This window comes from Scardinius erythrophthalmus (assembly GCF_964197995.2).
Source record: "Scardinius erythrophthalmus genome assembly, chromosome: 14".
Taxonomy (NCBI): domain Eukaryota; kingdom Metazoa; phylum Chordata; class Actinopteri; order Cypriniformes; family Leuciscidae; genus Scardinius; species Scardinius erythrophthalmus.
The window spans coordinates 38,819,550-38,835,307 of NC_138234.1; the positions used below are offsets into that span (position 1 = coordinate 38,819,550).

The window sequence follows — 15,758 nt, forward strand, 5'->3', positions numbered from 1 at the left end:
TGGGTAGGTTTAGGGGTAGGGTTAGTGTAAGGGGACAGAATATACAGTTTGTACAGTATAAAAACCATTACGTCTATGGAGAGTCCTCACAAAGATAGTGCACCAGACATGTGTGTGTGTGTGTGTGTGTGTGTGTGTGTTATACTTATCCGTTTCAAGAACTACAATTACTCATTCCATATGAAAATTCCTGACTTTAAAAACAACTTAAGAAATTGTATGTTTAACACAATTAGCAGTTTACAAAGAAAGGGAAATCTGTTTTTCTCAGCATGCTTTGATTACAAACCGAGAGACATTCTATAATATAAACTACTCTGTGTGTGCCATGGCAGCCATAATGTCTCTGTTGTAAACACATGTATGTGCACTATAGTGGACTGCACTAACATGAGGATCATTCTGTGTGGCAGATGTGTGTGTGAGATTTACTTCAGCTTGAATATCTGGATGAAGATATTGTGCTGTTAAAGCAGTAGCTGGAATAAATGAACTCATGGATCAGTCAGGAAGTGGGATAATGTTCCCATCGCAATGGGAGGCATCTTTAAACGCTGATAAAGTGAGGAGGTAAATGCCAGAGGGGGGCATGTGAGCCAAGAGATGGAGAATTTAACCACAAAACTCCTGCCAAAGCAGAAAAACTGCTCCTTGTTGGACCTTTCTGCATGTAAATATAGTTTTCAATTTAGTTTTGTTGCAGGAGACTTGAAAAACCAAAACCACATGTTAAATAGTGGTTGATTGATTGATTTATATATATATATATATATATATATATATATATAAACCATAAATCACTGTATATATATATATATATATATATATAAATTAATTTTGAGTTTGGTTTTCCACTACAAAACTAATTCTACAAGTTTTTGTGTGAAGGTGCATTTACATGTTAAGTGTCAGAATAAAAAAAAAAAAAAAAGTTCAAGACCAATATCATTTTAAACGGTGAAACAATTTACTCAAAACAGCTGGGAAAGAAAAAAAAAATGTTGTTGTTTATTAACTGAGCAAATGTTTATGTTGAAAAGCTAAACCAAAAGAACAAAACCCCAATTGTATTTTGGAATAGATTATTAAACATTAAACGTTAAACGTTTTGTTCATCATGAAAATCTTCACAAATTAACACAACTTTTATGATTTTGATGCCTAAATACAATCACAGAAGTAAAAAGCTAAATGTAGGGTATAAACGAACTACACTGAGCTAAAAAGCTAATTTATTCTTAAATTGGCCAAATACTGGCAGATAAATTTGCCTGGCTGATATATCAGTCTGTCATTGTTATGTTAAATGCGTATTTTCTTAAAGTTGTCTTTAAACTGTGTTTAAGTTGCGCTGGTCTTTTCTCCTCTATTGTGTCGTATATCTGAGTGAAACGCTCCTGGAACAAGAACAAATGTGGGCGGGGCTTGATTTTGTCTGTGTGGAGTTGATTGGATGGTTGTGGTTTGCTATTGGCTGATCTCACGTGATTGACAGGTTATAGCCCCGCCCTCGTCATCAGAGAAGACAAGAGATGCTGCAAGAGGACGATATTCTGATTCAAGATTATGAGAAACATGAATTTAACAGAATAATGACGTGCACAGATAAATCATTTCTAATAAACACTGCGATATTCCATTCGAAAATAGGAATTGTCCATTTTGATTTCATGGTGACTTTATTAAGAATTCTTTCCATTTTAAAATGAACAAATATGAATGCTACAAGCTCAAATATTTGGAGAACCATGTGCAAAAAAAAGATTTTTCTCAGCAGCTTGTCACAATAGCCAGACAAAAGGGCATCACCAAATGCGGTCTGTGTGAACCGGGCCTTAAGGTCCAGTCACATGAGCAAAACTTGTCCTTTGTTCAGTATCAATAGCGCAGCAATGACGCTTTCAAACCAAACCACTTTCTGTTGGTCAGCGTCAACAATTTGAGCTTTTTCACCCTCACGTGAAACTCCCAATCGCATGGATTCCTATAGAGCGCTACAGTGAAGACTATTAGGCTGAGACTGATGTTAGTGAATAAGTTAGAATTAGTGTTAATCTTTTAACAACTCTTTCAGACTTCATATAATAAAACATTTTCCCTGAAAGTTTGAGTAATAATAGGTTGCAAGTGCGCAGTTACAAACACAACGAGGCTAGGAGATGAGTTCACCTGTTCGGCGTCATGACGTTTAATATTCCTGGCAGCCGAGTCCAGTTTAGACACTTGTTAGCAATCACGTTTTACAAGACAAGTAAGTGCTTTAAAAAAGGGGGTTTTAGTGACGTATTTTATGCTGTAGAATAAGACTTGAAAAAATCTTGAGCTTGTGTGACCCACAGACCTTATTTCAGGCATTTAACCAAAACCCCGTTCAAAAAACCATAGATTTGCTGAAGTGCTAACTCGTTTCTGGGTTTTGGCCTACAAAAATACGCCAACATTGCAGCACTCTATCGAAATGAATGGATTTGATTTCTCCAGTGAAAGTTCACCGAACAGCAGTAAATGTGAGCGCAGCTTTAGTCTGTCAGTGTGTAATGTCCATCTGTGCCAGTCTCTGCTACTGTAGTGTAAATCACCTGTGTGTCTGATGTCTTTTTCTTGTTTTCTCCCATCAGGCCGATGTTGCAGAGGAAGGAGTCATTTTCTCTCCTCTCTACATCAGAGAAGTGGCTCTTCAGAGGGGTGAGTTCAGAATATATGCTGTTTTTCTTGAGGTCCATCAACAGGAAGAGTGTTCTGCCTCTGTGCCCTTTTGAAATCAATGGATTTGCAGGTTTCGTGAACATAGTGTAGTGTGGTGTTCGCCAAATGATCCAAAATCACGTCCAGAATGTGCACTGTTGGCATATACCACGGCCAGCGTTGGAAAACCGTTCATCAGTAGTGTTTCCCAGCCCAGCCTGTTTCTGGAGGCACACCAACAGTACACATTTTGAGCATCTCCCTTATCTGACACATTCATTTCATGTCTTGGAGTCTCTTCTAATGAGCTGATGAGTTGAGTCAGGTGTGTTTGATTAGGAAGAGTTGGAAAATGTGTAGAAGTGCGATCAGATTGACAGGATCCCTACACAGTGTTCACATGGGATATATCCGTTGAAGTGGAATTCGCTGACAATAATCGCTCATCGTCATCAAAGAAAGGCAATGACGCACTCGCACAGATCACGATATAGCATAAATACTATAATTTACTTTACTTTCAAATTTAAAATCATATAATAGTCCTATACATATAAAAAACACATATTATGTATCTAATAAATATAATTAAAACATGTTAATCAGCTGCTTCTCAACACTTTTACTTTGTTTACAAAACTATTCATACTATAGAATATGCAAATGTAAAATTCATCACCATAACCATTCATAACTCTAGTGTTGGTGTGCCTCCAAGAACATGGGAAACACTGTACTAGTACATGTGCACCCTATACTTTAAAAACCTGAAAGTGACATTAACCAAATGAAATGAGTTTACTTCACTCAAATATTACTGAAAGTTGGCATACATGAGTGGGACAGCGGGCAAAATCAGTAGCTTGGCCTCCGGGTTTGAACATTTCACCCACTGTGCCCGATGGCCAGTCTAAGCCTGCCTTAAATTTAGCACAGTTATTAAAGGAGTAGTTCACTTTAAAATTAAAATTACCCCATGATTTACTCACCCTCAAGCCATCCTAGGTGTATATGACTTTCTTCTTTCAGACGAATACAATCTGAGTTATATTATTAGGCCTATATTATATACACTGAACAAAATTATAAACGCAACACTTTTGTTTTTGCCCCCATTTTTCATGAGCTGAACTCAAAGATCTAAGACTTTTTCTATGTACACAAAAGGCTTATTTCTCTCAAATATTGTTCACAAATCTGTCTAAATCTGTGTTAGTGAGCACTTCTCCTTTGCCGAGATCATCCATCCACCTCACAGGTGTGGCATATCAAGATGCTGATTAGACAGCATGATTATTGCACAGGTGTGCCTTAGGCTAGCCACAATATAAGGCCACTCTAAAATGTGCAGTTTTACTGTATTGGGGGGGGGGTCCGGAAAAAAGGTTGTTGATTGTGAAAGTAAAACTGCACATTTTAGAGTGGCCTTTTATTGTGGCCAGCCTAAGGCACACCTGTGCAAGTTCAGCTTGAGTTCAGCTCATGAAAAATGGGGGCAAAAACAAAAGTGTTGCGTTTATAATTTTGTTCAGTTTACAGTATATATATTATAGTTATATTACTATAATTTACTTTGTAATGTGTTAAATATGGATATTTTCTTACACAAACTCATCGCTTCGCTTCAGAAGGCCTTTATTAACCCCCCGGAGCCGTGTGGAGCACTTATATCATGGATAGATGCACTTTTGAACTGATGGTTGAGCTTTTGAGCTATTTTGAACTGATGGTTGCAATCCACTGCCATTATAAATCTCGGAAGCATCAGGGTGTTTTTTAATATAACTCTGATTGTATTCGTCTGAATAAAATAATAAAGTCATATACACCTAGGATGGCTTGAGGGTGAGTAAATCATGGGGTAATTTTCATTTTAAAGTGAACTACTCCTTTAACAATAAAAATTATGGCACTTGTTTTGCGGTGTGTACTTTGATCTTAACACTTTTAACCGTGAAACTTTTAAGCGTAAGGTGAGTCTGACCTAAATTATAAGCATTTTAAATCACTTTTCTTATATTACTTATTTGGTCAGAAGAGTTCTCTGTGGTATGTTCTTATCCAAAGTCTTAAAACACTATAAATCAAAGTCTCGGTAGGCAGTTTTTGTAATGAATTACATTTCTACTAATTGGTTACTTTTCTTTTTTAATAAACAAAAATGCAAAGGCAAATACAACTTTATCATTAAAGTATGAAGTACCATAATCCCACTTTGAATCAAAGGTGTAGTCAGCTCTGGGTTTATTCTCTTCAGCTCTGGGCTTCAGCTCTGGGCTTCTTGCCTTCAGCTCTGGGTTTCTTGCCTTCAGCTCTGGGTTTCTTGTCTTCAGCTCTGGGCTTCTTGTCCTCAGCTCTGGGCTTCTTGTCCTCAGCTCTGGGCTTCTTGTCCTCAGCTCTGGGCTTCTTGTCCTCAGCTCTGGGCTTCTTGTCCTCAGCTCTGGGCTTCTTGTCCTCAGCTCTGGGCTTCTTGCCTTCAGCTCTGGGCTTCTTGTCTTCAGCTCTGGGCTTCTTGTCCTCAGCTCTGGGCTTCTTGTCCTCAGCTCTGGGCTTCTTGTCCTCAGCTCTGGGTTTCTTGTCTTCAGCTCTGGGCTTCTTGTCCTCAGCTCTGGGTTTCTTGACTTCAGCTCTGGGCTTCTTGTCCTCAGCTCTGGGCTTCTTGTCCTCAGCTCTGGGTGTCTTGTCCTCAGCTCTGGGCTTCTTGTCTTCAGCTCTGGGCTTCTTGTCCTCAGCTCTGGGTTTCTTGTCTTCAGCTCTGGGCTTCTTGTCCTCAGCTCTGGGTTTCTTGTCTTCAGCTCTGGGTGTCTTGTCCTCAGCTCTGGGCTTCTTGTCTTCAGCTCTGGGCTTCTTGTCTTCAGCTCTGGGCTTCTTCTCTTCAGCTCTGGGTTTCTTGTCTTCAGCTCTGGGCTTCTTGTCTTCAGCTCTGGGCTTCTTGTCTTCAGCTCTGGGCTTCTTGTCTTCAGCTCTGGGCTTCTTGTCCTCAGCTCTGGGCTTCTTGTCTTCAGCTCTGGGTTTCTTGTCTTCAGCTCTGGGCTTCTTGTCTTCAGCTCTGGGCTTCTTCTCTTCAGCTCTGGGTTTCTTGTCTTCAGCTCTGGGCTTCAGCTCTGGGCTTCTTGTCTTCAGCTCTGGGCTTCTTGTCTTCAGCTCTGGGCTTCTTGTCCTCAGCTCTGGGCTTCTTGTCTTCAGCTCTGGGTTTCTTGTCTTCAGCTCTGGGCTTCTTGTCTTCAGCTCTGGGCTTCTTGTCTTCAGCTCTGGGTTTCTTGTCTTCAGCTCTGGGTGTCTTGTCCTCAGCTCTGGGCTTCTTGTCTTCAGCTCTGGGTTTCTTGTCTTCAGCTCTGGGTTTCTTGTCTTCAGCTCTGGGCTTCTTGTCTTCAGCTCTGGGCTTCTTGTCTTCAGCTCTGGGCTTCTTGTCTTCAGCTCTGGGCTTCTTGTCTTCAGCTCTGGGCTTCTTGTCTTCAGCTCTGGGCTTCTTCTCTTCAGCTCTGGGTTTCTTGTCTTCAGCTCTGGGCTTCTTGTCTTCAGCTCTGGGCTTCTTGTCCTCAGCTCTGGGCTTCTTGTCTTCAGCTCTGGGCTTCTTGTCTTCAGCTCTGGGTTTCTTGTCTTCAGCTCTGGGCTTCTTGTCTTCAGCTCTGGGCTTCTTGTCTTCAGCTCTGGGCTTCTTGTCTTCAGCTCTGGGCTTCTTGTCCTCAGCTCTGGGCTTCTTGTCTTCAGCTCTGGGCTTCTTGTCTTCAGCTCTGGGTTTCTTGTCTTCAGCTCTGGGTGTCTTGTCCTCAGCTCTGGGCTTCTTGTCTTCAGCTATGGGTTTCTTGTCTTCAGCTCTGGGCTTCTTGTCTTCAGCTCTGGGCTTCTTGTCTTCAGCTCTGGGCTTCTTGTCCTCAGCTCTGGGCTTCTTGTCCTCAGCTCTGGGCTTCAGCTCTTGGCTTTTTGTCTTCAGCTCTGGATTTCTTGTCTTCAGCTCTGGGTTTCTTGTCTTCAGCTCTGGGCTTCTTGTCCTCAGCTCTGGGCTTCAGCTCTGGGTTTCTTGTCTTCAGCTCTGGGCTTCTTGTCCTCAGCTCTGGGCTTCTTTCTTCAGCTCTGGGTTTCTTGTCTTCAGCTCTGGGTTTCTTGTCTTCAGCTCTGGGCTTCAGCTCTGGGCTTCTTGGCTTCAGCTCTGGGCTTCTTGTCCTCAGCTCTGGGTTTCTTGTCTTCAGCTCTGGGCTTCAGCTCTGGGCTTCTTGGCTTCAGCTCTGGGCTTCTTGGCTTCAGCTCTGGGCTTCTTGGCTTCAGCTCTGGGCTTCTTGTCTTCAGCTCTGGGTTTCTTGTCTTCAGCTCTGGGTTTCTTGTCTTCAGCTCTGGGCTTCAGCTCTGGGCTTCTTGTCTTCAGCTCTGGGCTTCTTGTCTTCAGCTCTGGGCTTCTTTTCCTCAGCTCTGGGCTTCAGCTCTGGGTTTCTTGTCTTAAGCTCTGGGCTTCTTGTCTTCAGCTCTGGGCTTCAGCTCTGGGTTTCTTGTCTTAAGCTCTGGGCTTCTTGTCTTCAGCTCTGGGCTTCTTGTCTTCAGCTCTGGGTTTCTTGTCTTCAACTTGGGGTTTCTTGTCCTCAGCTCTGGGTTTCTTGTTTTCAGCTCTGGGCTTCTTGTCTTCAGCTCTGGGCTTCTTGTCTTCAGCTCTGGGTTTCTTGTCTTCAGCCCCGGGGCTTCTTATATTCAGCTCTGGGCTTCTTCTCTTCAGCTCTGGGCTTCTTGTCCTCAGCTCTGGGCTTCTTGTCCTCAGCTCTTGGCTTCTTGTCTTCAGCTCTGGGCTTCTTGTCTTCAGCTCTGGGTTTCTTCTCTTCAGCTCTGGGCTTCTTGTCTTCAGCCCCGGGGCTTCTTATATTCAGCTCTGGGTTTCTTCTCTTCAGCTCTGGGCTTCTTGTCCTCAGCTCTGGGCTTCTTGTCTTCAGCTCTGGGTTTCTTGTCTTCAGCTCTGGGCTTCAGCTCTGGTTTCCAAGATTCTTCTCAAGGCTTTTTAGATGTAAGCTGTCTGCCTTTTCATGTCCTTGAACTCCAGTAAACTCAACCAAGATGGCTGATTTCCTTTTCTAGGAGATTCTAGGAGTAGAACCACAGTCTTTTGTGTCCTTGAGCAGACACACATAAACACACACACCTCTGCTACTTCTTCTGATGGGTAGGCACACACACATACATAACTAACAATTACTGTACATCTATGCCCATACAGTATAGGGCATTTCTTAAAAAAACAGCATTGTATTTAATACATTGTGTAACAAAAAGGCAATAAACTAGAAGGCAGGGTGATTGCATTTCCTTGATATTATACAATACTCTTCACATGAAAAAGGTCATCCTCTGTGTTTGCCTTTTAAACTATTAATCAACGTCCAAACAGAGATAGCCTGCTTGTAAAACAGTCTTAATCATGCTAATGGCCAGGCGCTGGTTTACAATGAAAGTCAATGGGCCTACTGTTTTATATTTCAAAATATCCTCCTGGTATTCCACCAAAGAAAGAGATATGCCCAAGTTTGAAATGACATGAGGGTTAGTAAATAACGACTTTGGACTTAACGTATTACTAAACGTATTTTTGGATAAACTATCCCTTTAGCCTAAAGTGTGTTTTTAAATGGATAGAAAACAAATATGCCCAGTTAAATGTAAAAAAAAAAAAAACTGAAATAAAATCAATTTCAGGATGCAAATATTGGCCATAAAACTAGTAATAATCATTTAATTTTCAACATTATATGTTAGTCTGTGAGGTGGCTGAAATATCTAATTTTCTCTTACTTGATGATGATGATGATGATGATGATGATGATGATGATATATTTTGTGTAGCAATGGAATTAGTAAAGTCACAACACCAACCAAATGTACCATTGATAACCTGGTGAAACAAATGGGTGCCTCTAGTATATGACAGAATGCAAGAAACAAAACAGATAACAGATAACTTCATTTCCTCATTTCCTGTGACTTGCCTTCTTAACCAGCAAAACTTCCTTGGTAAAAAAGCTTTATCTGAAAGTTCATGCAAAAGTTGAACAGCTAGACCAGCACCAAACCAAATCACAAAAGAGCATAAATCAACAAACCTCCATGAAAAATGCATGCTGGCTTTTCCAGCGATGTGCCTTTCAATAATAGTTTCACAAAGCTTTACCTCAATATATTTTTGAGTGTTTGACAGTGTTAGGCTGCTCATAAATAGCCAACAAATAACATAACAAATAACAAATAACATAAATTCTGAAAATATATCAAGGTTCATGGGACGTCTGATAATTGTGGGATCACACTCCCTTCAGAATGCCTCTGTCGGCCTTCCCTTGATCTGCAGTCGTGAGATAGTCCAAGGGCTGAGCCGTATCATTTCAGACTTCTTTTTGTATAAAACCACAAGGTCAGCAATGAATTCTGCCAATGTGATGAAGAAATGTTGGGTTTATGACTCCATATCACTTCAGATAATAACCATATAAAATGTTCTTGCAATTGTGACCTACATGTGATGTTCATAAAAGACCTTAGGTCACATTAACACATCGGCTTCATTCATTTCTGATTCCAGATTAGAGTTTAGAAGTGAATTCATCTTCTCTGCGACGAATCTTGTACTCTCTGTCAACACAATTAATCCTGCAGGAAAGAAAAATCGTCTATTAGACAGCAATTGATGATTACAGAGAAATCAAATGATTTTTGTCAAAAATATTCTGAGAAAAAGATCCCAGTAAAAGATCTCCATTAGACTTTAGACTTTCAAAAGAGATCTCAACATTAATGTCTTAAACTGTGCTCACATTTTGGCAAATGTCACATTTTGGCAAATTGTCATCAGATTCTTCCAAAACCATCTGATTCGAGCCACTGTATATTGTCCAAAATGCTTTTATAGCTCTGTACATGTCAGCAATGTTTCATTCACACAAATTCCATAATTCGATTAGATGTTGATTCACAAGCTTTCAATTTGATTACAGTCAGTGATTACAATTTGATCATATATATATACACACAGTATGAATTTCTTTAAAGCTGCTTGGATACAAAGTGTATTGTGAAAGGCAATTTACAAATAAAATTGGCTTGTCTTGCTTATCCAAAAACATCTTAGCAATGAAAAATAAAATAAAAAAATCCAGAAACGGATTCGATTTGAGGCAAACCTGATCCACTCTAATGATATAGTTAGATATAGCAGTTGAGTATGAATTTTTATGTTTTATTTTTTTTATTTCACCTTTATTTAACCAGGTTAATAGATTCAGAACAAATTCTCATTTGAATCTCAACATGAATGCCTGCTGCCAAAACCTACTAACAGGACTGTGATTTGGCAACCTCCAGCGATTTAATCACCCTGTGTGAGTGCACTTCAAAAACTGTGTATATACGAGACCAACATGTAATAATGTGGCTATGATGTCAACAATGTCATGCGGTTTTGCATTTAGGCCATAACTGCGTTCACTTGTGGTTCCAGTGGCCAATGTTGAGACCACGTTTAAAAGGTCATGTGAACAGCCTCACCGAAAATCCTACTTGTGCTGTCAATATTCACAATTAATCAACACCAATTATTTCCCATTTGAAAAGAAACTCCCAAAATCCATTGGGTAATTACAAAACTCCAGTGACATTCATGTAAACTCATCATGTAAGTATGATAATTTCAGCATCAGACACACAGCGCACTTCTTCAACAGGAAGTGCTTAAAGGAAGACCGCTTGTTTCCAGGAAGTGTGTTTAGCAGGGATTTTCTGGCTTCCTGTTGTTAACTGTTCTCTGAGTGTACACACATCTCCTAAACTGCGGCAGTGCAGGTACAGATCCAAGTCAATATATTATATAAGTAAATTAGTGCTGGGCAACGATTAATCACATCCAAAATAGAATTTTATGTTCACATAATAAAAGTGTGTACAGTACAGTTCAACATTGACAATAATCATAAATGTTTCTTGAGCAGCAAATCATCATATTATACTGATTTCTGAAGGACCATGTGACACTGAAGACTGGAGTAAAGATGCTTTAATCACAGAAATGACATTTTAACATATATTCACACAGAAAAACAGTTATTTTCAACTGTAAAAATAGTTCACAATATTACAGTTTCTACTGGGTTGTGCATCAACAATTAGGATGAAAATGAAACTTCATTATTCAGTTTGTATTCAAATTGATTAAAAAAGTCAACTTTCTTGTGTAAAGCGCATTAGCAGCGTTAGCTGATGTGTGCGAGGAGGGTGTAAACGCTTCTTCCCTGTAAGCGGAAGTTGTTTGACGCCACCGGCCTCAGACAAACACCAGCAGAGATGCAGTCTGAGAGCTTCGGCCCGATATAGCACCGACACACTTCCTCCAGAACATCCTGTTTGCTGCTCACACACACACTCACACTCATGGCTGAGGGTTAGACAGGTGACAGCGCTGCATGCTGGGGGATTGTGAAGGTGTTTCGGGGGGTGTTGTGTGTCTGAGGACCAGTGCTGTGAAGCCCAATGATGGGGTGCTGCCTTTTCATCCATCAGAAGGTGAGCCAACGTCTTATTAACTTATCAAATGAATGTGGAATAAGGCATACCTCAGATCATATGATCTTGGAAGAGTTTGGTTTTGATATCTGACTATATCTTGGCATTTCTAAGCACAGTCTGAAACACTGAAACTGAAGAGGATACTGGGGTCTTTTCAAAAGCCTCAGTTTGCTCTCCATTTCTTCTCATTGCTGTCCAGGAGAAACACAGATTTTTAACTTTCTACAGAACCATTTTTGGTTCCCCAAAGAACCTTTCAGTTCTTAAAAGAACCATTTTTATTAGTGTGAAGAACATTTTAGAAAATCTAAAGAAGCTTTTGTGAAATGTTACGGCTCCATCGATGCCAGTAAAGAAGCTCTTATGTAAGCCTGTGTTTACTCAGTGTTTCTCTCAAAATTCTTCTTGTTATAATTGTTTGAAATGATTAAGTGTTGTGAATGAGAGATAAAGTTGGGTGTGTGTGTGGATGTTAGGTTAGTCTTCATGTGAAAGTGGCTGTGATTGTGTCGCTATATTTCCAGATGCACTGTAACTCTCTCATGTATTTGCTGCGTTCAGAAGCTGTTTGTGATACATTAGGTGATTATGAATTGTTTTTCGGTGGCATAATGATGACTACAATGGGTTAAAGCAGCAATACTCTCCTTATAAATGTTCCTACATTTGGTTTGGCGAAGAAAAAGATGGATCATCCAAACGTGCTGCAATCCAGTCCATGAACTGTAACTTTGACACTGTTATTGAGCTTAATTGAATCAAGTAAATTGAACTGAATAATATCGTCTTTTTATTGCTGCTTTACAAATGAAACCGAAATTGATTTATTTAAGAATTTTGCAACGTTAATACTGTTATTTTCCTGTTTATTCCTGTGATCAAAGCTGAATGTTCAGCATCATTACTCCAGTCTTCAGAGTCACATGATCCTTCAGAAATCACTCTAATATGAGGATTCGATGATCAAGATACAAATCTCATTATTATTATCAGTGTTGAACACAGAACTGGAAACTGTGATACGTGTGCCCACTTTCAGCACACCCTCATGTTGTTCCTAACCCATCTGACTTTTTCTTTGCCGTAGGTCAAAATGTATTTTCTTTAATATTATAACTTATTACCATGAAACTTCAGTGAGTGGGAGCTGGGACTTTCAAACAACAAAAAAGACAAAAAAAACACCACAAAAGTGGCATTAATCTACCATAAAAGTATGATAGCTGTGTTTGAGGAACAGACTGAAATGTAATATTATAATAATATAATCATATCACGGTCATTCAGGCAAGGAGAGATGAAGCATGGATCTAATTGCAAGCAATTAATATTTATTAAATGCAAACAAACCAAAACACTAGAGACACTGCAAAGACTTTTTTCAACCAAATCATGTTATGTATTATGTGTATACTTTTGTGGTCCTTTTTAATAATTGCAATTACAGTACATTATCTAACAGTGACCAGTACATTATTAAAATAAATGCATTACTTTTGTTGAGGTCACAGAATAAATTAATTAATAAGGAACAACACAAGACAGAATAAAAAAAAAAAAAAATCCAAGTTCCTGTTTTTATTTTGTTACATACTATTTAAAAATATTAGTCAGTATACAAAATGTAATGCACCAGCAATATTCATTCTGAACATACAGACATACAGAATAATGACAAAGATGGCAATAGAGTTGACCATTCAAAAAACCGATAGAATGATTTATATAAACATTTTATTCACCATCTACAACAACAATTGGTCTAGAACTGGTCAAATGCATTTAAAGGGAACATATGAAAATCTGACTTGCTATAATCGGGTCCCCGGTGCTTCTACCAACCCTGAAAGCGTGAAAAGTGAAACCCAGTGAGTTTGTTTTGGTGAAACTTTCTCTGAAAGCAAGTAAAAAAAATAAGTCCATCAGATTTCGCTCCTCTTCTGAAGAGGATCTTATTATAATATTACCGGCCCTTAATCTGCATGTTTACACACACCAGCCGACATTTGCTTTCGCAAGCGACAACACTGACCAGTTCTAACGCACTGATGAAGATCCAGCAGAGCCTGAAGCTGTTCTGTGGTTGAGCACAGACGAGCACTGAACACTATTGACCAGAACATGTCACCGCTGTCTTATAAACACCTCAGGAACTGTGGACACTTGTGGAGAAGTTCAACATGATGATGAGATGATCAATGAAACTCCACAACAACCACATAAATGTCTCCACTAACATTCAGAAACGTCCAGGTGCGTCTAAAAGTTTTGATTCCTGAGTATCCTGAAATCCTTTGTTATTTTTAAGTGCAGAAATAAAAATTACTTTAGTTTATAAATTAGATCCTGCTCACATTGTTCATCATCTGCGTCAGCCAGCTGTGGCAGACACCATCACAGTGTCATTTAGTTAAAGTGCATTTTTATATTAGTCTAACTGAAAATCATAATTCTGGTTTAAACCTGTTTTGTTCAGTTTGTCTAAAAACAAATAGAAAAGATTAAAGAAACTATTTTGTTTGAATTATATTTTCACTTGAACATTTTCCCTTATGTTTAATGAAAATATATTGATTAAGTATTGTATGGTCTTTAAAATAAATATTTTTACTTTACTTTTTATTTGTTTTTTAGGAAAATAAAAGTAATATACTTGGCTGTAACCGATTAGAGTATTTATTCAGTGTATGCGCACCATGCTTTTAATACTGACATATGTTTCAAATGCTGAAAATATGGTGAACCTACAAGCTCTATATTGTGTTGCCGTGCGATAGTTATCTATATGTGACTTCTGCAGGACAATTTCAACAAAATAAAATCAGTGGTGTCTAAAACATGCCGGTGTTATGAAACATAAATCTGTATGCTAGAGATAAAGGAGCACTGAACTGATTATCACTCGTCTCTTTACAGAAGAAGAGGAAGCAGAGGAAGAGAGATGTGGACGCACTCAGTCTCTGCAGTTTGGACATCAATGTGAGTTACTTTAATGTGGATTGAGAATTATAACACTCATAATGCACTGAGCTTGTACAAACATACATTACTTATTTGTGTAGTTTTAGCACTTCTGGTTCCATCGGCCTGAATTTAATGGGTTTTTGGTTAAATGCCTGAAGTCTGTGCTCAAAACACAAGCTCAAAATATTTTCAACATCATAAAATGCATCAGGAAAACCCAATTTGCCATTAAAGCTTTTACTTGTCTCGCTAAATGGGACCACAGAGGATGCAGGCTTCAAAGTTGTGTTCATTTGTCAAGATTATCAAAATTATCATGATGGGAAATTTGTTTTTGCAAGAATCATAAGCTTTGCTGGTCGCAGAGCTTATTTTCTGCAATGATCCAAAAGCCAATGGAAAAGTCCTATTGGGTTTTTGTTGCGAACTTCTGTATATCTTCACTGCATTTCTCTACAGCGCCTTGGTACCGGAAAACTCGGCATGAAAACAGGGTTCAAATTCTTCAGACTGAGTCTATTCTGTTACTGTAATATGACATGAAAACATTGCAGCTTCTGCTGAGGTATTATCTGGGCATCAAGATTTATTTTCTTGCCAAAGCCTATTTGAGATAGTGAGCTAAAGGCCGTCAGTGCAACTGAACTGAAAAACATTCATCACGAAAGCTCTTTGCGTCGCCGTATGGCATGTGTGAAGAGGAAAATTATATTTTCTTAAAGGTCAGCCTGCGTCTCGCTTCCTAATGCACAAAAAGCCATGTAATTACCAGGCTTTACTGGAAGCGTATGATTGCATATTTTTGCTTTTGTGGTCAAACGGTGCTGTGTGTAGAGCTCCTGCGTGCCGTGAGGAACACAATGTCACGATCAGTGATCTGACTCAAAGTGAGAGCGCACATCTCTACACAATGTGCCAGTAATGTTGTGATATGGTTTACTCTTTACTGACGCTGAAGGATGTTCAGTCTGTGTAACTCTGCGTGGAACGGCCATTCAGAAATGTAGGAACAAGTGTTAACGTTTTTGCTTTAATGTCTTGCTCCCACTGTCTGGGTTGTTATTTCTGAATGTACTATTGCTCTTATGATTCTCCTGGTTGGTTTGTTTAGTTTTTTCGGGGAGACACATCTGTCTCATGATCGGACTGGAAACTGTCCAGCCGTGATTCATTTTTAAGACTAATAGTTTAGTGCAGATGAACTAGAACTGACATGAGCCGGTGTTTATATGTGCTATTCTCCAGATTCTCCAGGCACATTCCTTTCTTTCAATGGCATTTTTAATGGCAACATCTGTTTTACAGAAAATATAGTCCAACACTCCTTGACATACCTAACAGCATCAGCATTTTTTTTTTTTTTGAACTCAAAGATTATAATTTGATATAAATTTAGATGTCAGACTTGTTAGTTACTGGCAAAATGACAGCATGGAAAAACGTGCCTCTTCATACATTTCTGTAAAACTCCAAAAATGTGTGTGTATATATAATTTTAACTGCAGTTTCCAGCTGAAATTAACACTAGTGGCTGTAAAACACCAACAACTTTTCTTCCCTTTCACACAAATCACACTATT

General features: G+C 39.2%; 1 protein-coding gene across 6 annotated transcripts in view; it reads left to right on the forward strand.

Moving 5' to 3' along the window:
• Positions 1-15,758, forward strand: part of arhgef3 (Rho guanine nucleotide exchange factor (GEF) 3) — a 76,623-nt gene that overhangs the window by 14,730 nt on the left and 46,135 nt on the right. For 2 of the 6 annotated variants that reach the window (XM_081383852.1, XM_081383857.1), the window contains exons 2-3: positions 2,619-2,685; positions 14,131-14,193. In XM_081383852.1, coding sequence (XP_081239978.1) covers positions 2,619-2,685; positions 14,131-14,193 — 130 coding nt within the window. Of the gene's footprint in view, positions 1-2,618; positions 2,686-10,980; positions 11,212-13,364; positions 13,468-14,130; positions 14,194-15,758 lie in introns of those variants that run through there. The other 4 variants (XM_081383853.1, XM_081383855.1, XM_081383859.1 and 1 more) reach the window with 4 other exon arrangements.